This window comes from Lactuca saligna, chromosome 2, assembly GCF_052625555.1.
Source record: "Lactuca saligna cultivar CGN05327 chromosome 2, ASM5262555v1, whole genome shotgun sequence".
In the NCBI taxonomy this organism is placed as follows: domain Eukaryota; kingdom Viridiplantae; phylum Streptophyta; class Magnoliopsida; order Asterales; family Asteraceae; genus Lactuca; species Lactuca saligna.
In genome coordinates this window covers 83282549-83304661 of record NC_136418.1, presented here as the reverse complement: position 1 = coordinate 83304661, position 22113 = coordinate 83282549, and the positions used below count along the sequence as shown (strand labels likewise).

At 37.8% G+C, this 22113-nt stretch overlaps 1 protein-coding gene across 1 annotated transcript; it reads left to right on the top strand.

Annotated features, from left to right (window-relative positions):
* Positions 1–12522: 12522 nt before the first annotated feature.
* Positions 12523–15656, top strand: LOC145031123 (Translation initiation factor eIF3 subunit). The gene is made up of 7 exons (XM_078979624.1): positions 12523–12870; positions 13428–13511; positions 13680–13795; positions 14557–14705; positions 14855–15005; positions 15104–15263; positions 15356–15656. Exons 2-7 carry the CDS (start codon positions 13499–13501, stop codon positions 15448–15450), a joined length of 684 nt encoding a protein of 227 aa, XP_078835750.1. The 5' UTR covers positions 12523–12870; positions 13428–13498; the 3' UTR covers positions 15451–15656.
* The last annotated feature ends 6457 nt before the right edge of the window (positions 15657–22113 follow it).

The window sequence follows — 22113 nt, the reverse complement described above, 5'->3', positions numbered from 1 at the left end:
GCGTCCATGTCCATTTAAGTACATAACATTTTCTATTAATAAGAAAGGTTACTTATACATTTTGGTCTTCAGTCATAAGACTACATTACACAAACTTTAAAGAAAATATCGGATTTTCTGGATACATATTCTAACGCTTTTACAAGGAAAACGAATTACTTTTCTAACGAAATCTCTTATGAACTCACCAACCTTTGTGTTGACACTTTTCAAAACTACTTGTATTCTCAGGAATTCAGTGAAAACAGGAAATCAACAACGTTTTGAGGATGGGACGATAAATCGTCAAACAGTTCATTTTGTATCATAATGTAATTGATGTGAATCATGTAAACATGTGCTTTGATGTAACGTTTTCAATTATATTTGTGTTGGTTGTATTTACTTTGAGCACTATTATACTCATTGTTGTGATACTCTACATGAAGTCCTCCACCCCCGGACGTTTCCGCCATCCTTGGTTTGGGGGTGTGACAGATTGGTATCAGAGCATTGTTTATAGTGAACTCAGTATATCAAACCACATAAGATATACAAACTATAAATGCATTGGGACTAAGTCTCTGATTTAAAGTTTCAAAACAACTATACTTTTAGAAATAAATAGTTTCTTATTAAAGGTATACATGCATACATACATATTAAGGTCAGCACCACTCTAGAACAAAACAAAAGTAATGATTGTTGAATATCACAGGTAAGCTCGGGGATGTATGGTCAGTCCTGGGAGTGGCATAGCCTGATCAACTATGCTGGTCCGAGGAGTGATTAGCACATGCCCAAGAATAGTTGTGATATGGCAAAAAGTCTAAAAACTTACCAACCCTACCACGATGAGAACATTAGAATAGAACATGAGTTTAAAATACTATAGGAGTATTTTGTAATATCATAACTTATATGAAAACTAAATAGATCCTTAATAATAGGTCTATAGTCCCTAAGTGGATACTTTAAGGTTATATATAACTTAGAAATTATAAACTTAGAATTTGTTGTCATTACTTTACTTCCTTTTCCTTGTTTGGATGTGGACCTAGAGTGGGATCACTTATTCAAAGGTCTATCGTATCTTGTTATATGTAATTAGTATGCACTATGTCATTACAAAAGTAACTAATAAGGATCACCCCTATAAGTAAGTGATAATAGAGTTAGACACATAGTACTTATTTCCTCCACTTCTATTCTCGCAAGTACGGCATAGCAAAAATCCTACTTACCGGACGACCCTTACTTTCCTAATCCGAACTCGAGGAATGGTGAATGGTTATGAGAAGAATCATAAGCGGGATCGGAGATAATCGATCCTCCATGCATAGCAAGGGTTCCGCGAACCGTTTCGACTATAACGAACCTGTGACCCGTTGGGCAATCGTGATCGAGGGTTGAATGTCGACAACAATGACAACAACCACCATGAGGAGACCAATGAGGGTGCTATGACCTCAACCACGGGGGACTAGCGGACAGAGCCCTCCCGGCAAAGACCCGGCGGATCGCAATCATCGGGGATTAAAACAGGAAGACTACAATCTGAGTTCAGAAAACTGCGCGCTACTATAGACCCCGCCATCTCATGTACCGGTGACTCAGAATTATACTACTATTCCCGAGACCAACTCTCTTTTTAGGACCTTATCGCCACTCGTGAAGAGGAAAGAGAGTAAAAGGGTAGGACACACAGCATTCAAAGAAAGGATGATTGTAGCCAAGCGTTGATTGGCAAAGCTACAAAACTACATCGACCTTGCCTCAGGTATCACAAGGGATGGATCATCGTAAGTAGAGTTCATGCCGCTCACCAGACCTGGTAAATTAGCTTCATAAGTATGCGCTGGTGCTACTCTATTGTAAGTAAAATCACGACACTACAAATTAAGTGGTCATACTAATCGAGAAATCTATCTACTATCAAAACCCGCCCATGCACAAATGTGAAGTAGACCTGCATCGAGGTCAAAATTTTCACTGAAACCATAATTACTAAATTCATATTAACAAGATGGGCTTAGGATGTACCTAACAGACTCGAAGGACTATCTAGCCTTAATTATATAACTAAGCATACATCAATAGGTCGTGATAAGGACCTAGCTTGGGTCAAGTATAAGGTTTCACTTGGATACAGAGCTACTAAAATACATGAGTTTATTATACAAAGAATCTCGTTATAAATTGTTTTTAGAACACCCTAAACAACCGAACTTTGATACAAATCGATATGAGAAAAACTTAGTTAGAAAACTCGCGACATATAGCCATTCTAAAAACTCATTATCGTCTCACCTTTAAACATTTGTTGAGAAGTTTCTTCTTCATAGACCTATGGGTGCAATCATACCAAAACTAATGCACCGAATCCCATCAAAATTCCTCAGCCAAGTGTGTTCAGACAAACATGATTCTAAGAGGAGTAAAGCTTAACGTCCGTATGAAACCTACTCCTACCTACTGCCATAACTCCATCTCGGGAGCGTTAGCAGAAACACTAAGAATAGTACAGTAATGTGCAAAAATTTATATGCGTAAATATAAATTGTAAGGATGCACTTAAGACAATCATTCCCACTAACGAAGTCGTTTTCAACATGAAACAGAACTATGTCTTCACCAAGAGGCAACAAACCAACTAGCAAGGCGCCAATACTACAGATAGACGCTGCTACTTTTCAAGTTGCAGTCACGGCAGCCGTGGCAGCCGTCATGGTGCATTTCAATACTAACAACGTCAGCAGGGGTGGAAGCGGTACTAACAATACAAATTGTGGTAAAAATCAGGGACACCAATGGGTACCTACCAACAAAAATACCTCAGGCCACGAACCTACGAACAAGAAGAGAAAGTTTTGGGACATGAAAGAGCGCCACCAATCTAAAGGATACACTAAAAGACAACAACCTAGGGCCGCCCCTACCATTACAACAGCAGTCATGACACATGCCTCGACACTAGCCTCGGGGTCTGCCACCCAAATGCCTGCCAGACCATATGAGGGATCACTCCCAAAGTACAACAAATGTGGCTTTCATCACCATGGGGCTTGCCGGTAGATGCACTGTAAAAACTGCAACAGGAAAGGGCATACCGTCCGTTTCTGTAAGATCCTGACCCAGAACTTCCCTTCAATCACCTGCACCAAGGTAGGCCCAATATGCTACCTATGCGGCGAAACGGGACACTTCAAGAGAGAATGTCCAACTGAGAAGAACGACAAAGGAACAGGAGGAATGTGATGAACACACCAACAGGAGCAGCAAGGGAACCATGTTAGGACTTTTGTAATGTTCCCAACGACAAAACGTTTAAGTACTATATGTTTGTAATAAATTTGGTACGCTTACTAAAGTAACCTTCCCTCTAAAAAGTAGCTAAAACGTTCTCTCTCCTACAAATCAAACCAAAGACATTCATGTGTGACCTTAGGAGCATTACCTGTAAGTTGTGATGACCTTGTCCATACATCGGGGTTAATTTAAAATCAAAATACTTATGTCTTGAAATAGATAATTCCATCCTGACTCCGATTCCATGTCTATTATTAGGGGTTGAGTGGGGTCACCCACTCGACAATTTCACGATGTCAATTTACATACGACGATCATATACCGCTCGATCGTAAGGAGACCTGTTAGGAATCATGATATCAAGTATCATTACTGGCTATCGAAAACACACCCACTACCAGTGCTAGACATTGTGGTATGAATCATCTACAATAATCATAACATCAAACAAAACATAACACACAGAAAAGAAATACAGGACACTCTATCACTTTAGTGATCTCTTCCTTCGAATGCAACTTATCTCATGTTATCTAAAAAGATAGTGTTGTCGTTATCCAATTTTGATTGATATTGCCCTCGTCTTCCCGATTAAACGACTACAAAAGGGCCTTTCACCTAACCCCTGAATATCGAAACCATCGTCTCTCATAAACATCCAGCACGGACCTTCGGATCATCTCTCGTTGTGGAACTCCAAAACAACCACCAGAGGAGTGTTATACTTCCCAAAGCCTTATCACATGTATTTACAGGAGACCTTCGGGAATGTCACGCATGTATCAGACAAGATTCAAGCATAGAAGCTTGGGACAGATATGGTACGAGTCCTGCCATGAGCTTCGGGCTACGGTTGCCTAGAAGGACGAGTAAATGTCCTACCATTCAAAAAGTCCTAGTCGTATAAACCAAACCCACATACTTCCTATCGAGCTACAAGAGCTATCAGGGCAAACCTGTCGAACTACTCAACAATGAAATTGAAAAACCAAGCTTCTCACCCTGAAAAGATTTGGTCTTATTCTTCAAATTAGAAAGACAAATCGCTCATAATGCCATCGATTTCAGAGGCCCCGACAACATCTCCAATAGAAATCTTTACTATCTGCCTCGCATATGCGGATAGGCCGACAAACCGCAAGGAACGAGGTACCCCTCAGGAATTGAACCTGAGATCTGAATATCACCAATCATGAGTATTGAAGAAGGATGTCCGAGAACAATCCACCAATTTCGATGCGGACGATGAAAGTTCGTAGTGATACCCTCGGATAGGATCAAACCCACTCGTAGGATTCATGAACGTAATAAATAGGATATGCCATTATTGCTAGGATCAGTTCATCATCGTCATTACACACGACTTACTTGTCTACCCTCGTAGTAAGAAGGAAACCAAGGAGAGCAGCTACAACAAACCACAGAAGCAATATGATCAGAGAAGTATTACCCGAAGTTCTCCAGATACGAGTTTTGGAATCGAGGAGTCAAATTCTCAAGACACATCATTATCAAGGTGGAAATTCATAAGGACCCTTTCAATTGATCAAAACCGTTGAGAAACAATCAGCACCGAAGGCGTTAGCAGGAATACGCCAAAAATTATGGGTCTTGCTGACCTACCATCTTAGTTCCTCTGGAACTTCTCGTAAAATATGGACCCCCTCCCAACTTTGACCCTAAAGGGGGCAACCCGTGACGGGAAGAGAAACAAGAGGGAGAAACCTTTAGAACTCCAATATAACGGACCAAATCCCTATGGAAACGCTCACCCTGGGAAGGCTTAGTACGTTTTCGGAAAACATGGAAAGCTAATACCCCAGAAAATTATGCCTTTCGAGATTCTGTCAGAATCAGCCCTATAACTCGCTACTTCAATCTACTCCCACGAGCTTGGTAAAGTACATTCTACATGACATGTCCTGAACTTATGGAAGTATCTACCCGACGAGACTCTTACAATTCCCCTCGACGAGATCGAGTTCCACAATAGCCTCACCTTCGTGGAAGAACCATAGTGACCATGGACCGAGAGGTCAAGCGGACAAAACAACGCCACTTCCCATTAGTGAAAGTTCGCTGGAATACTAACCAAGGACTTAGAGTCACATGGGAGCGCGTGAGTCAGTCGATTAGGAAGTATCCTCACTTCTCGGCTTGATTATTCATGCCTACTCCTTGCCTAAATTCAAATTTTGGGACGAAATTCCCTCTAACGGGGATGATGTGACAACTGTCAAATTTCGATCAAGTCAAAGTCAACTAAAGTCAACAAGTCAAACCGTTTGACTCAATTTGTCCTTGGGTACTAGAATTTACATTATGAAACTTCTACATAACTCTCTATTCTAATGAGGAATCATAAAGCAAAAAGTGCGAACACCTAGATCTCCTTAACCTAAAACTGTGGTACGTGGCGAGCCAAACCGATAAAACAATGTTGCATACTCATCGGGAGTGTGTAAGATCCTTAAACAAGGCTTAACGGGGTTTACGAACCATGCATTGCGATGCCGGACACTCACAATTGTCACACATGGAACCTCTCTCAATCGTTTTCACTCTATCTCTCTCTATGTCAAATCTCTCCCAAATCTCTCCAAGTATGTGAAATCTCTCTCAAATATCTCTCTGTATGAGAAATCTCTCCAAGAATGTCAAATCTCTCCAAGTATGCAAAAACTCTCGCAAATATCTCTGTGTATGAGAAATCTCTCCAAGAATGTCAAATCTCTCCCAAATCTCTCCAAGTGTGAGAAATCTCTCTCAAAAGTTTCCCGTAACTTTTTGGAATCATTCGGGTCATTCCGACCCTTAACCGGGTCAAAAACGGCTTAAAACGGGGTAAAAACGAGAAAAATGGACCTTAGGAACCGAAACCCTTCTCAAGGAGCCGAAGCTCCTTAAGGCCGAAAGTACCCTGGATGAACCGAGCCTCTGTTGGCCGAAACCGGAGGACCGAATCACTGTAGCGAAGACCGAGTCTCGGTCTCTTTCTCTATCGCTTCTCGCTCTGTCGCTTCGCCTCTCTATCGCTTCCTCTCCTCTCTGTCGCTTCTTCACTCTCTGTCTCTACCCGCCTCTCGATCTCTGTCTCTACCCGCCTCTCGATCTCTGCTCTCTCTTCCCTCCTCTCGGTCTCTGCTCCTTCTCTCCTCTCTGTCTCTTCGCGCCTCTCTGTTCTCTCTTCCCCCCCTCTCGGTTCCTACCCTCTCTCTTCTCCCCTCTCGGTTCCTGCTCTCTCTCTTCTCCCCTCTCGGTTTCTACCCTCCCTCCTCTCGGTTTCAGCATCAGAAGGCCGAACCTCGGCCAGATTTCGGAAATTTGTCACTTTTAGCCCCTTTTTGATATTTTTAACATTTTAAGCCCGTTTTTCGTGATTTTAAAGCGGGATTTTCTCTAGAAATTATATTTTAACATAATAAACTCTAAATATTCATAATTTAAACATATTTTGATGAAAATCATTATCTAAATAATAAAAATCAAATGGGTGAATTATTAAAGGTGGAGTGTTGACTTTGCCTTATCCAATGTCACAAGCAACCACCCCACACCCACTGTTTGACTAACCACACCTCCCCACCTTACCTAGGTCACTTCAATGTCCCTTGCACTCATTTTCCACCCATTCCCACGTTTTTAGAGCTGGAACAAACATCCCCTCTCCTCATTTTCTCTCATTTCACTAAGTATCAAACACCACTATTCTCTCAAACTCTTTCTCCACCAAACTCGATATTCAAGGCTGATTATCAAGTGCTCTTCCACATTTGGTAAGCATAGTCCATTCTCCTTGTGATTATCTCACTTATTTCCACACAAATCAAAGATATCTTACACAAACTCCATCATATTTGTGTTAGATCTTCAAATCTTCAAGCAATCTTCCTAAGTGTTCTTGAGTTGAACACCCCTTCTCTCCATCATCCATCCACTGAAATCACTCAAGGTGAGTTCATAACCCTACATTTTCATGTTTTCTCAAGTTTTCAGGGGGGGAATACAAGTTAAAACACTAAGAACATAACTAAATTTTTCTAACAGCCTTCATCAGAAAAGTTCAACTCCATTCACGGACTGTTTTGGGCATCTTAAACATTTTTGTTTTCAAAACTGTACAAGGTGCAAATAGTTCAAGTTCTTAGCTTTAAAATGGCTACTTGCACATCTCCATACGATTTTTCTACAATTTATGGTGATTTTTACAAAACTGCCTATCATTTCAAACAACAATCCGGACCAGTCTGTGATTTTGGACTTATTCACCCAAGTTGGAAGTCTTTAAAAATCCTGATAAAAATTATGAGTAAACTAGACACAGTTTTTGAACTCTCAGAATTTACGGATCTAGTTTTCGACTTCGTATGAATTTTCTATGATTTTTTCCAAAACAGTGCAGAATGGCTAAAGTTAGCCAACAACATGTAAATATCATAACACTTTGTATTATGTTGAGCAAAGTGTATAATCATAAGTTCTAATTATTGAATGTGTTTCTTTGTTAGTTTATCATCATGAACTGAAACTAAGTCATTCATAATAAATATTATTCATTCATTTTAGAACACGTATATTAAACTATAAAAAGTATTGTTTGGTAAATTCATAACACTAATACATTTCTATAAAAGAGTTCATACATATTACATACATTTTAGATAAACTATAATAGGTATAGTTTATGATACATCACTAAACACACTCGTACAGAAAGGGTACATTCATACAGAAAAGATTTATATTCACACACATTTCACGTAAACTTGTTAACCTATATTGTGAGACTCTCTCTCTCTCTCTCCCCGTACGTCCGAGTGCGGGATATAATTCCTGGTAGTTATAATCAGAATCTCCTTAAGGGAGAACGTGATACTTGTATATAGATATATATTGGGTTTGACACCCCACACCTTGCTACTAGCTACAGTGGGACCTGCAGGTCTACGGGTGACAAATGTCATTTCAGTATTCGCGACGCCTGAGAACGTCGTGGCAGGTTCACATAGTCATAGTATGATTATAGCGACTCACATAGGGAGATAACAATCCATAAGTTTACGGGATTTTATTTTTAAAACCTAAATGAGTTTTATGTCGATTTAAAATCACTTTTTACCTCTATGAGTACAGATATTACTGTACAGTTTTGGTTTTGGTAGTTACGACTACACCTCATTTGAAACCACATTCATACCTTTAAGTATGGTCAATACTTGTTATAACTCGGTCCTCTAATTTAGGACTACATATATATAAAGTATTAACAAACATGAGAACATACAGAAATTTCATTTAATTCAAACGCGTCCATGTCCATTTAAGTACATAACATTTTCTATTAATAAGAAATGTTACTTATACATTTTGGTGTTCAGTCATAAGACTACATTACACAAACTTTAAAGAAAATATCGGATTTTCTGGATACATATTCTAACGCTTTTACAAGGAAAACGAATTACTTTTCTAACGAAATCTCTTATGAACTCACCAACCTTTGTGTTGACACTTTTCAAAACTACCTGTATTCTCAGGAATTCAGTGAAAACAGGAAATCAACAACGTTTTGAGGATGGGACGATAAATCGTCAAACAGTTCATTTTGTATCATAATGTAATTGATGTTAATCATGTAAACATGTGCTTTGATGTAACGTTTTCAATTATATTTGTGTTGGCTGTATTTACTTTGAGCACTATTATACTCATTGTTGTGATACTCTACATGAAGTCCTCCACCCTCGGACGTTTCCGCCATCCTTGGTTTGGGGGTGTGACATAAATGTTCCTAGAAAATCCCATATTTTCTACTATAGTAGATGGTAGTTTGATTTTTCAAAACTGTAATGCAATAGTGCTTTTTCATGTCTAAAATAGTAGTTTTATGTCTAAATCGTTAAGGCATTTGAAAAACCTCATAAATCAATGTATTTTTAATATTTCGTTGAGTCTTATAACCATGCTATTTGACTAGGATGCATATATTAACGTTCTTCAGGTGTTGGAAAGTTATGACGTTTGTCACCCCAGGCCTGCCGGCCTAGCTGTAGCTAACAACTTAGGTGTGGGATTGTCAATCATGTATAAATCTATACACAAGTATCATGCTCCCCCTACAAGGGATTATGGTATATAATACAGGACTTAAAATGCATACCCGAAAGTATGTGAAATGTCTCACAAAATTTAGTATAAAACATATTTACGTATGAAAATTTTCATTTGTTCTTGTATATGAAAATATATCTTTGATATAGTGTTCCTAGTATGTAAATGTTCATGATTTTCTTGCAAACTATACCTATAATAGTTTTCAAAGTGTGTTTTCATTCATATAGTAAACCCTAGTGTAATGCTCACTCGTTATGTAAAGTATAACACATAAAGCGACCTAACTGATCACATATACTTAATGTATAAATGAAGTGTTTGATTCGTGTATATATATATATATATATATATATATATATATATAAACACGTTTTATTTCCACAAGACAAGGTGTTATTGAGAATATATATTTCATACGAAATTACTCATGTAGTAGTTTATGAATCACATATGATTACTTAGATAAAAAGTTCATAGAGTGAAACTGTAGGTTACACATGATAATAACCAAGTGTTTGCTTGCGTTGCCCCCCCCCCCCTACCCCACTTAATATTGTATAAAAGCATTTATCAAACATTTAAAAGCGTAGTTTATAGGGGTATGAACTCACTTGATAGATCGAAGAAGGCGAGACGAAAACCGAGCAGAACTTTGACTTGAGAAAGCGGATTTTTCTCGGGAGTCTCGGGAGCGCAAACTACCTTTGGGTCTTGAGTATGGAAACTGGGGCTTCGAGATATCACGTGCACGAAAAACGAGGTAAAAATGCAAGAAAGAGGATAGAAAATGAGCAATTTCCCCGGAACCCTCACATCGCTTTTATAGGGGTTGGGAACCGCCTCGGTACGCTGGGCGTACGCGTGCATCATGCGTGACCGCATCCTCGACTGCCTCAAAGCTCGAATGGGACTGAGCATAGCGTTGTAGAGGGGCGACGTGGACATTCTGAGGCCTAGTCCTCGAGTACGCTGGGCGTTACTCGGATTAGCCCGGTGACTCCCCCTTCGGATAATACCAAAATTTTATTTAATTTTATATTTTAATTATTTAGTAAAGTTCAAAAATTCATATATTCTTCATACAAACTCCGTTTTCGACGTTCTTTATATCCACGCGTAAGTGAGACTACGCTCTACAACTTTCGTTTAGACTCCGTTGGCAAATTTTGAAATTATTTTTATTATTTATTTTTAAAAGGTCGGGGTAAGAAAAGTTCGTTAGAAATCCATAACTTCTTTATCCGATGTCGGTTTTTGCTAGACTTTTTACCGTTGAAATACCATTGTCGAGACCTTCGATTCTCATTTAGGTCATTCCGGCCAAAAGTCGCTCGCTCTCTGTTTCGAGTTTTTAGCTGTCTACCGCTATACCGAACTTGGAAAAGTCATAACTTCCTCATACGAAGTCAGATTTTGACGTTCTTTTTATGTACGCTCACGGTTTAATGATATCTAACATAGTAGGTAACCAAATAAAGACTTTTGTACATTTTATTTTCAAAGTTAATTTCATTATTTTCAAAAGTGGTTACAATACTTAGCTTTTTAAGTCATTACATAGAATCGAAATATCGGGTTGTCACACATTCTGAAACTTACACATAAACACATAAGACATATCAGCATGCTAACATAACTGACCACAATCCACTTGATTCTCTCCGAGAGTTTTATCTCTAGTTAATGTGGTATTGACTACTTCCCTCCGAGATCTCTATCATGATCCTAATTCCACTAGATTCCCTCCGATAGGTCTATCTCTAGTGTGGCTGACATACAACATATAATCTATATAGTAAGTAAGTTCATAAGAACTCACCCGAACACCCAATAAGATGAAATTCACAAAACTAAGCTAGTTGCATCGAGTCTTCCTCAATACACTACACAATACACAACCCTAATTTAACAATTAAGGTAAAAATATTCATCTACACTTCCTTATCAAGTCTAGGTCCAATTAAAGATATTTTATGGGCAAAGGACCATTTTGCCCTCCAAGACCCAAACCCAACATAGTTGACCGAAAGTCAAAATTGCTCAAAAAGTCAATGCTCACTTTGTCGTAACCCACCTTTTGGTCGCGCTGCAGACACACAATGAAAAATCAATTGCGGACACTCTAGGCCACCACGTCGTGGCTAACCCTTAGCCGCACCGCAGACTCTCTGGCAGAAGCTTAAATCATTAAGCACTTAATCCTTACAGATCATGGCTCTTAAATTCAGATCTAATTCTTCTCATTGACTTAATGTAAACTTTATCCATTCTGAGGGCTAGATCTAACTAAATCTAAAACCCTAACAAGATTAAGTCCATAAAGGTGATCATCTGGTGATTGTTATGTTTTGGAGAGATATTATGTTTTGATACTCTGATTTTATGTTATGATTGAGAAACAATGTTTTGGTGGCTTATGCTTTATGGAAATCGACTTTATCTCTTTTTAAAATAAAATATTTTCACTATGATTTTTAGGACGTTACATTAGGTGTTTATATTTTTCTCGACAACAAAGAATGTGTTGGTGACTTGGAGATTGTCTCCGTTAATACACTTGATGAGTTATTTGATTAAGATGTCATACGAATGTTCGTTATATGTTAGAGACGGGTCATGTGGTAGACACCCTAGTCAGGCAATGAAAGATAATTTCTTACACTTGTTTATGATTTGTACCAAATCAACATATATCATGTAATTTAGAAGTTTAAATTATGATTTGTACAAATTCAACACGTATTTGTAATTTAGAAATTATATTTTATTTAAATTAATTGAAATTTATTTAATACTTTATGTAAGAATAGAAAGAGTGGCTCGATGCCATCCCTTGTCATACCGATGTGGACTCGACATTGTTATGGGAACACCAACCCTAACACCGTGGCATGGCAAGACACTCAACAATTTCTTGTAGATGAGAGAGAAAATCATAAATTAATAGTTATTATTTTATCAATAACTCAAAAAATATAATGATCCATTCCCTAAATGGTAAAATAAACATGTAATGTGACAAAGTTGAGATGAATGATGTAAGGGGTTCAACATGACACAATCTTCCTTCATCCTAATAAGGTTTTTATATTATTTTGCCAAAGGTACCTATGGGGAAGGATAGTGTAGTTTGGGGCCGATTTTTATTTTATTTTGCCAAAGGTAGCTATGGGGTAGGATAGTCTAGTCTAGGGTTAGGATTTTGATTCAGACTGGTCCGAACTCATTCAGACCTTTTTTTAACATTCTTTTTGACCGAACCAGATTTCTACCGGTTCGTGCCCGAATCGAATAATAAGAAAGTGATAAGCGTTTGCTTAAAGGGCTTCGTAACCGACCAAACTTAAAACCCTAAGGCTAAAATCATAATCCCGACTGATCTTCTCGCTGTTCACGCAGCCTTGAAAACCTCGCCGTAAACCCCTTATCGCCATCGTCGCAGCGCCGCCTTCACCGCATCTCCTTCAGGTACTGCATCTTTCTTCTTATGTCGTCTTGTGCTTTTAAATCAGTGATAAAAAAAAGTTAAAACATAAACTGGATTGGTACAATTCAGTAAATTTAATGTGGACCGAGTATTATATCCCTGTCGCGAGTTCGATCTTTGACAGGTAAAGTAAAAGATCCCGATTTCTGTTCCATCATATGTCTAATCTCATTAAAGAATCAAGCATCAGATGTAAATTAAAGTGGGCGAACCCTAATTTAAGAATCCGGTAATTGATTGAAATTTATAATAAATTCATTACAGTTTACCCGTTCTATCTAAAAATCGATTATGTAATAGATACTCTGCCTACTTAGACATTTTTCAAGTAGGTTTTGATTCCGACTAAGTTGACTGAGTGGTTTCGTAAGCATCCAAGAGTTCTGTCGAGTGATAAATTAGTTGTTGATTGCTGCAACATGATAACGGAGGCAATATACGATGATAGTTGCATTAGTACTGTAAATCTTGTTCCCTACGAAAGAAATCATCTTTTGTATCAACTTACATTGACCTCTTTTTTGACCTTTTTATGCAGTCTTAGTTCATCTCTAAATCATCCTCAGTAAACCAAAGTTTTTGTCAAGAGTAAAGAAAGCCCAAAAGAAGATGGAGGATTGGGGTAGACCTACTCTTTCTTTCTCTGTTCTTTGGTGTTGGATTAACGTTTATAATAGATTATCATCTTGTATAAAATGTTGCACTTTTCAATGTTTTACATTCTTCATGTTAAAAATCATAGAGGGGTTTCCATAACTATATATTGAACTATTTTCTATTGAATATGTAGAGGATGAGCCAGCCCCACTTGTTATCAAAAAGGAACCTAAAAGCATGTGGGATGATGAGGATGCTGATGAAAATGATGTAAAAGATTCATGGGAAGATGAAGATGAGCCTGCTCCGGTACACTTTATACCTTTTTTTTTTTTTTTATTTTTTTTTTTTTAAAGTTCAGTCTAGTTAGTCAATTCCATGATAGTGTAAGAAAAGATGAAAAAAAAAGATCTATACTTCTATTTTCTGTTTCAAGCCCTATGCATGTTATCTCAGTTTTGTTTATGTTTTATATTGATTGCATGCATACATTTTATTTAAACCTTTTGCTTTGATTGCTTATTGTGAGAATTTATTTGACTTATGCTGACCTTAAACTTGCAATCTTGTGTATCCAGCCTTTCTGCATTCATTCCACCTTCTTATTTGCTGATGCATTGTTCGAATCATTAACATCTAGGTAGTGGTTAGCATGATAGAATCATGAAAGAAAATAGAATGGTTCATTCTGTTGGAATGAAAAGAAGTTGTTTCTTTATCCTTGAAAGAATGTAATTTCTTTTATTTTATATAGTTTTCATTAAGAAATCATCTTAAAAGCTTCACGATTTTGTTTGAACCACAATCTTATTGTCTAAAGATAACTAGAAAGTATATATTTTTTTTGTTATAATCTTGTGTTTGGGATTGAGTTTGAAAAGTGCTTATTGACTTATTAGCTTTTCAAATTGTCAGCCTTTCATAGCTGTTAAAACAAACCTCAAATGGATGTTATTATTTTTCATTTATTGTAGTCTGTAATACTCATTACTCATTGCCATTATTCTGATTTTGTATCTATGTATGTATGTATGTATGTATGTATGTATGTATGTATGTATGTGTATCAGCCACCAGTGACAGCAGCAGCACCTCCTGTAGAGAAGGCCCCAAAGAAATCCACAGCCAAAGCAACCCAAGAAAAAGGGAAGGCCGCTGTTCAACCACCAAAAGAGGAGCCCCCACTAGATCCTGTAGCAGAAAAACTCAGACAACAAAGGTATTAATAATGTTACCATTTTCATGTTTTTTAAGGTAAAAATAGTCTGGATTGGTTGATTGTTTTTGAAAACTGAAAATACTAGCATTCATTGATATCATAAGTATTAGTTTATTGTAAATCTGTTATGGTAAAATATTGAGTAACAGGCTTGTGGAAGAAGCTGATTACAAGAACACAGCAGAACTTTTTGCCTCTAAGAAGGTTGATGATAAGACAATTGACAATTTCATCCCGAAATCAGAGAGTGACTTTACAGAATACGCAGAACTCATCTCTAGTAAACTCCGCCCATTCGAGGTATTATGCAGCCTACTTTGATGTATCTATCTGTTTATACAAGAGAAATGAATGAATTAAATTAATAATTGTGTGTGTGTGTGTGTGTGTGTATGCAGAAAAGCTTTCATTATATTGGATTGCTGAAGCATGTGATGAGACTGTCAATGACTAGCTTAAAAGCTGCAGATGCAAAAGAAGTTGCTTCTTCTGTAACTGCCATTGCGAATGAGAAACTAAAAGCAGAGAAAGAAGCTGCTGCTGGTAAAAAGAAGACAGGTATCTCATAATATAGTTAAATCAGTAGATTATGTTTTCTGCGATTAGTAATCTTTTTTTTGAATATATGTTTTTATTGTTAATTATGACAGGGGGAAAGAAGAAACAGCTGTTGGTGGATAAGCCGGATGATGATTCGGTTGTAAATGCTGGATATGATGGATATGATGACTTTGATTTCATGTGATATGATGTTTTGATTGGTTGGTTTCTACATCGGGATCATGTAATTACAGTTTGATGAGGCAGGGAATCCTGTTTCCTTTGAGAGAAAAATGAGTCAGAGCTCTTGCATTTGGAATGGGGTTAATTCTCTGGGTGGTTTTGTATTTTGCTGAATGAGTGAGTGTTGCTTATAAAACATGGAAATTGCATATACTTGGATTTTAAATCTGTTAGCGTATTTTGTTTGGTGATATAAAACACAAATGAACCTGATTGTATTCTACGTTTACTTTTCAACATTTGACATTTGGTTGGTTGGTCTCATTCTGCATGCACTTTGTTTTGTTTTCAGTTTTGATTATTTATTTCACTACAAATATAGAATTATGTATTATTCGTCTAAAGTCACAATTAAGGTAATGAAATGTTAATTACGTTTCATTTTCATTTCAGGTTTTAAGGACCGAAATACTTATTACTTGATTTAAATATATTTTTTAATGTATAACGAAAAACCTAAATTAATATGAATTGATGAATATAAAATGTTATTTTAGAAAAAGAGAAGTCACTTGTAGAGTTGATCATATTTTTCAAATTCAATAAGATATTTTACATGTCTATCGTTATGGATTATATGAGCTGTAAAATTGCTTAAAACAATGTACTTTCAGGTCTTTTCAAACGTATTTTATACTGGTCACGCAATTTCTCACTGAGGAATGAGAAATGATGTACTCACTGCAAAATGCAATTTTGCTTCTGTATGATGTCGTTTCTATGTTTTATGTTTCCCACTGAGAATTGAGACCTTAAAACGCAGTTAGCACAATACCATCTCTTAGTGAGGACTATGAAATGTACTATTCACTTAAAAATGTTTTTGTATTGCTAAATTATTCATATTTTTATCGAGAAAATATTATTTTGAAGATTTTTTTATCAGAAGTTTAAAATATGGGGGACCAATTTCGACCAGTTTTGCATTGTTCATGCTCATTTCATCGTATCCCCACAAAAGCGGTCATTTTTTAAAAATAAAACGTTAATGTTTGGGCTTTTGTACTACAAAAATCTTAAGAAAAATAGGTATTTTGTCTTTTATAGTTTTACGATCTTAAATAAATCATTTGTTTAAAGGATTCTTAAAACCTCTATCACCCCTAAGATATTAAAAAATGCAAAACCCATCTTACAGTCATAGGGTTTAAAAATAAAAGAAAACGAATTTATCGCTCTTTGATCATCTTTCGTTTTCCACCGCCCTCTGCATCTCGATGCCACCAACGTCACACCATCATCTCCAAATCTTTGAAGGGGCTCCCTTGTTTTAACCGGAACATTTAAAGAGACTTGTTTAAAATGGTAGCATCACTTTGACTACTTTGCCAAAAAAATTTCAAGCTTTTAAACAGACCCTTAAATATGATTATTTCTTTATTTGTATTCCCTTATTTTGTGTAAAATTTGGTGTTAAAAGGAAATATTCATATACAATCCACCAGATTAAATCGTGCCAGAGTCCATTAGGTTAAAAGAAGAGTAGCAAAAAACTCTAGGATATCAAATAGGATTGAATTCATTATGCATGTAATCACTATAATCATATAGGACATAATCCTACATATGATGAAACCAAAAACATATTTCAAGTAGATTATTTCTTGATCAAAGTCATTTCTCCAACACACCTATTTTTTTTTTTTAATAGAAAACTGCTATGTTTTTCTCGGTGAGGAACACAAGTATGCCAAATGAAGTGCCAACACATCTACTTGGCAAATTAGGAAGTTACATACAAGATAAACGAGTAGACCAACCAAAAAAAATAAACCAACAGTCACCCCAAAAATCAAGGTCTTCAAAATCTGGAATGTCAATCCTGCAATACAGTAGACACACAGTCAGATACCAATATTAGATAATTATGTATATTATTATTTAGAGATAAAGTTCATATTTATTTGTTCAAAAAGATAATACTGAAACGTGTTTAAAATAATCACCTTAGTCTGTTATCAGGATAATCAAGTTTTACCATTTAGATGTTAGCTTTATCAGTTCTCTGCTTATCCAATTTTTCTCTATCTTCATCCTAAATGATTGGGAATTCATAATTCTTGAAGTGATTAGCTTGATCTTTGAGGTTTCAAGTCATAAAAAATCAGCTTCTAGTTTTTGTGTAACCTACTTGATATCTAATTAATTAGATGTGAAATAATCAGTTGGATTCTGATTAAAGGGCATTCCTTAGATAACCAAACTACTCTGAGCACTGTTTTGTGCATCATATTCGATTACATCTCGTCAATTGACAACTTTGTCAAAAGCACATCCAAACACCCCTTTACCAAAAAAACCCTAAACTGCAATCATGATATCATTGCGATACACATCCAAATACGCACTTAAATCTCTTATAGGAAATATCAATTTGTGATATAGACAGTATACTGGAAGAGCCTAACAGTTTACCATACGATTCGGTGGAAATATATAAAAATTAATGAATAATGGTAACAATACCTTGGGAGATACTGATTCGAGATTTGAGACACGGGACTCCAAAGAATCAAACTGCTGCTTCAACTGCAATCGGATAAGATCAAAAATTAACAAAAAAAGACATAAAATGGAAGATTTATTGAAGAAAAAGTACCTGGAGAGAAAGAGAGTGACGATCGAGCAAGAGATCTTTGTAGACAAACTGAGACATTATAGCAGCTGTGGAAGCGAAACCAAAAGTAAACCATACCAACCTCGTTCTCAGCATATTTGCTTCTTTGATTTACAGGAATTCGCAATGGAATAGGATTAGGGCTTTATTTTGTAAATTGTTCTCCTCTTGTTTAATTCTATTTTCGTTAGACCCGCAAACGTCTCATGTCACGCTGGCTTGATGTAGAGTTAACCCGACTATTTAAACGGTCGAAATTGGAGAATCAAAAAAAAAAAAAAAAGTATACCCAATCGTCAATCCCAATGTCCTGTTTGGCAAAATGTTTATGATAGAACTGAAAAAAACAATTTTTATGAATTTAAAAGGGTGCTCTCTTCTCTTTTTCAATGGAAACAGGAACTATGAAGTTGAAAGCGAAGATGTATCTTGGGTTGGAGAAGTCGACATCCCATCACCCTTATTGACATTTGTGTCCATATGAGATATGTTCACAGGGATGTCTGAAGTTCGAACCTCTTCAGAAACTGATTCGGCCATCGAAACTTTGGGTGCTATGACTGAAGTCTGCTCAGGGAAGGATGGATTAGAAGGATCACCCATATTAGTGGTTGTGTACACATTAGATGTTTTCACAGAGCCACTCGGATTTCCAGTCACCTCGACATTTAACTTGACAGGAGAGCCCATCTGAGGTGATGCAAAGCCCATGTCTTCAGTGCGAATGGGAGACAGAGTATCCTTGTCTTCGAAATCAGTTTCCACAACGCTTTCATCAATTGAATCTTCCAACTGCCTCTTCTTCTTATTAATCTTCTTGACCATTTCATGAGCTCTTCATTTATTTGAAGCCAGAGAAACTGGAGCAGGTATTTCATGAATAAGCACACCCCTTCGATTTATCTGTGGTTTTCGAATCTTCTTGAGCTTTGATAGAGAATCCCCCTTAGGCGAATAGAAAGGTTGCTCATGACCTTCTTCAATAATAGGCCTCCTGTCTGGTGAATGTCGAGGTTTATGAGCTGACTTCTTTGTCCTCTTGAGAATACCTGTTTTGGAGGGCACTGTTACTTTTGGAACTTCCTGAACAGCTGGTTCTTAGACAGGTTTCATAACCTCCTTCTCTCTTTCTTGAGGTACATATGTAGGTTTTTTTTAACCTTTGTGGGTTTCTTGGATTTTTTCCCACGTTTCGAAGGGCCTTCAACAAAACCCCTACTTCAACATCAGGGTTGATTGTTGAAAGGTAGGCAACAAGAAAAGGGTTCATCAGATCCACCTTGCGAAGCATGGCATCCGAAATTAGAGCAACAGAAGGAAACATCTCCGAATCATCTTCAACAGTCTTTGGATGTTGATAGAGAGTAAACTCTGCTTTGGGAACATCTGATGGAACAAGAATCCCTTCATTCTTATATAAATCCTGAAGAATCATACTCCATGTAACATCCCAAAACACGGTCCCGAAAATTTCTTTTTAATTAATTAATAAAAACCATAATAACAGATCATATCATTCATAAACAAAGGTTGTTATATCAAATCAGAGTATCATCTAAAAACATGATCCTTTATCAAAGTATAGGCCTCCCAGGCTAAAACTTCTTGGTGTGTGTCATGCGATCATCCCAAGCTCTTTCTATAACATCGCAAAATTCAAGGCCAAATATTTTGTTTTTAAATAAATTATAACATAAAAACCATCGATTTAGAAACATTCATAATGATAACTCATGTCACAACCAATATGTCAGTAATCTGAAACATACCACCATAGAAACCATTTTTGTCAAAAGTAAAATAAATCAGAGTACATTCCCAAGAATCTCATAATGTGGAAATCCAACGTGTGTGTATGATGTGCAGCTACCGTGCCGGCTCCTTCCCCTTTGCTGAAGAGGTAACTGAAACAAAACTGAAAACTGTAAGCACGAAACTTAGTGAGTTCCCCCCCCCCCCCCCCCCCCCCCCGCCGTACCGCATACCATATAATCACATAACATACATATACTGTCAGACATATCTGGGTGCCCGACCTACCCCTTCGGTCCTCTCGACCAGATATTGCCTAGCAAATCTAGGTGCTGGCCTCCCCTTCGGTCCTCTCGACCAGATACTGCCTAGCATATCCAGGTGCTGGCCTCCCCTTCGGTCCTCTCGACTGGATACTGCCTAGCATATCCGAGTGTTGGCCTCCCCTTCGGTCCTCTCGACCGGATACTGTCTAGCATATCTGGGTGCTGGCCTCCCATTCGGTCATCTCGACCGGATATTAGGGACTATTTCACCCCTCTACTATGACTGGGTATGACTACCCCCTATGGCCCTATCGACCGGAAATCTTGGGGACTATCTCCCATACTGCTACTAGCATATAACATCATATCATACTAGCACATAACATATCAGGTAGTAGCAAACCTAGATGAATATTACAAAGACAGTCATCTAACATACGACTCCTACTGGTGGGCCGACATTGGTGCCTTAGACCCACCGCTACTGGAAGGTAACTCACCTCGTAAGGCTGACTGCTGAAAAGCTGATTGGCAGATGTCTGACTGCTGCTCCGGTGATCCTCCGGCTATAAATCCATAAAACACTTAATCAGACACTGATAACTACTCTTAGGGTAAAATGACTATTTTACCCCTGACCAAGTCAAAGTCAAAGTCAACTTCTAGTTGACATGACTCGCCGAGTTGGGCCCCCAACTCGTCGAGTCCCTATCCTTTCATCTGAACTTCTCCACGCTCCTACTCGTCGAGTTTAACAATGACTCGATGAGTCCTCCTTCTAAAATAACCTCGAATGAACCTTCATCCGACTCGCCAAGTTTTATGAACAACTCGTCGCGTTCATCCCCATCCAATGAACAAGTCTTGACCTTGACTCGCCGAGGTGTATGAACAACTCATCGAGTTCATCTTCAATGGGTGGGAGATTGCATTGGACTCACCGAGTCTACTCATGCGCTCGTCGAGTCCTATGAACTCCAGGTCTATGGCTAAGTCCAACACGTTGGGGCACTCCCTTGGACCCTCTAAAACCCTTCTAACACTCAATTGGTTTCCTTTGAACCTTAACATAAAAGGGAAGTCAAGCCTCGGACTCGCCGAGTCCCAAGAATGACTCGTCGAGTCGAGAATGACCAAGTCTCATTCCTCGATTTCTGATGTACAACACTTGTCCAAATGATAGATCTAGGCTCCTAAGATCGATCTAGCACGTAAATTTACGAACTTTACATACATGCATGGGACTATGAGCTAAAAAGACCCTACAAGAAGCTCTTAACTTGCATGGGGCTTTCCATGGGTGCAAAGCCATTCCCTCTCTGCCTTCTAACTCCTTAAGGAGTCTAGATCTGAAGCCTCAACCCCCAACCATGCATGTAATCATGGTTGGTCACCAAGAATGGCTTATAAAAGCCCTAAATTTCCCCAAAAAGGGATCTAATGCAAGAAGGAGCAAGGTGTCAACTTTATACCTTCCAAGGACTGTAAATGATGCATAAGCTTGACTCTTTCTAGTCGCCTCTTGATTCCTTAAGCTTTTCCTTCCTTCTTGCCACCACAAACCACTAAAAATCACCAAAAAGCCCGTAGATCTTTCACATCATAGTTAGGGTTCGAAATGGAGTGTTCTAGGAGCATAAAGGGCTGATGGAGGTTGTATAAGGTCATTTAAATAGGGTTTCAAACCCTCATATTAAGGTTTTGCCTTAGCCTACTCGTTGAGTCTCGCCGCCGACTCGACGAGTCCGTCACTTAACCCCGGGTCCAAGCCGCTACTACTTAACGATTTGGGCCATCAACTCGCTGAGTCTCAGTCTAAAATGCAAAAAAAAAACCTTGAATGAAATACATACTAGGAACCGGGTGCTAAAAATCGCCCGCACTTATTCTAGATGTAACAGCCTAAAATCCAGGTACCCTTTTATTTAGCCCTTCATATTTAAATTGTGTCATTTTAGGGTTTTGCGTGTTAAGCGAGTACGCTGCGCGT

Excerpts from the sequence above, each read along its gene's own strand:
- LOC145031123 (XM_078979624.1), top strand. Across the intron at positions 14,706-14,854 it reads GAAAAACTCAGACAACAAAG|GCTTGTGGAAGAAGCTGATT; the intron begins GTATTAATAATG and ends ATTGAGTAACAG. Across the intron at positions 15,006-15,103 it reads GTAAACTCCGCCCATTCGAG|AAAAGCTTTCATTATATTGG; the intron begins GTATTATGCAGC and ends GTGTGTATGCAG.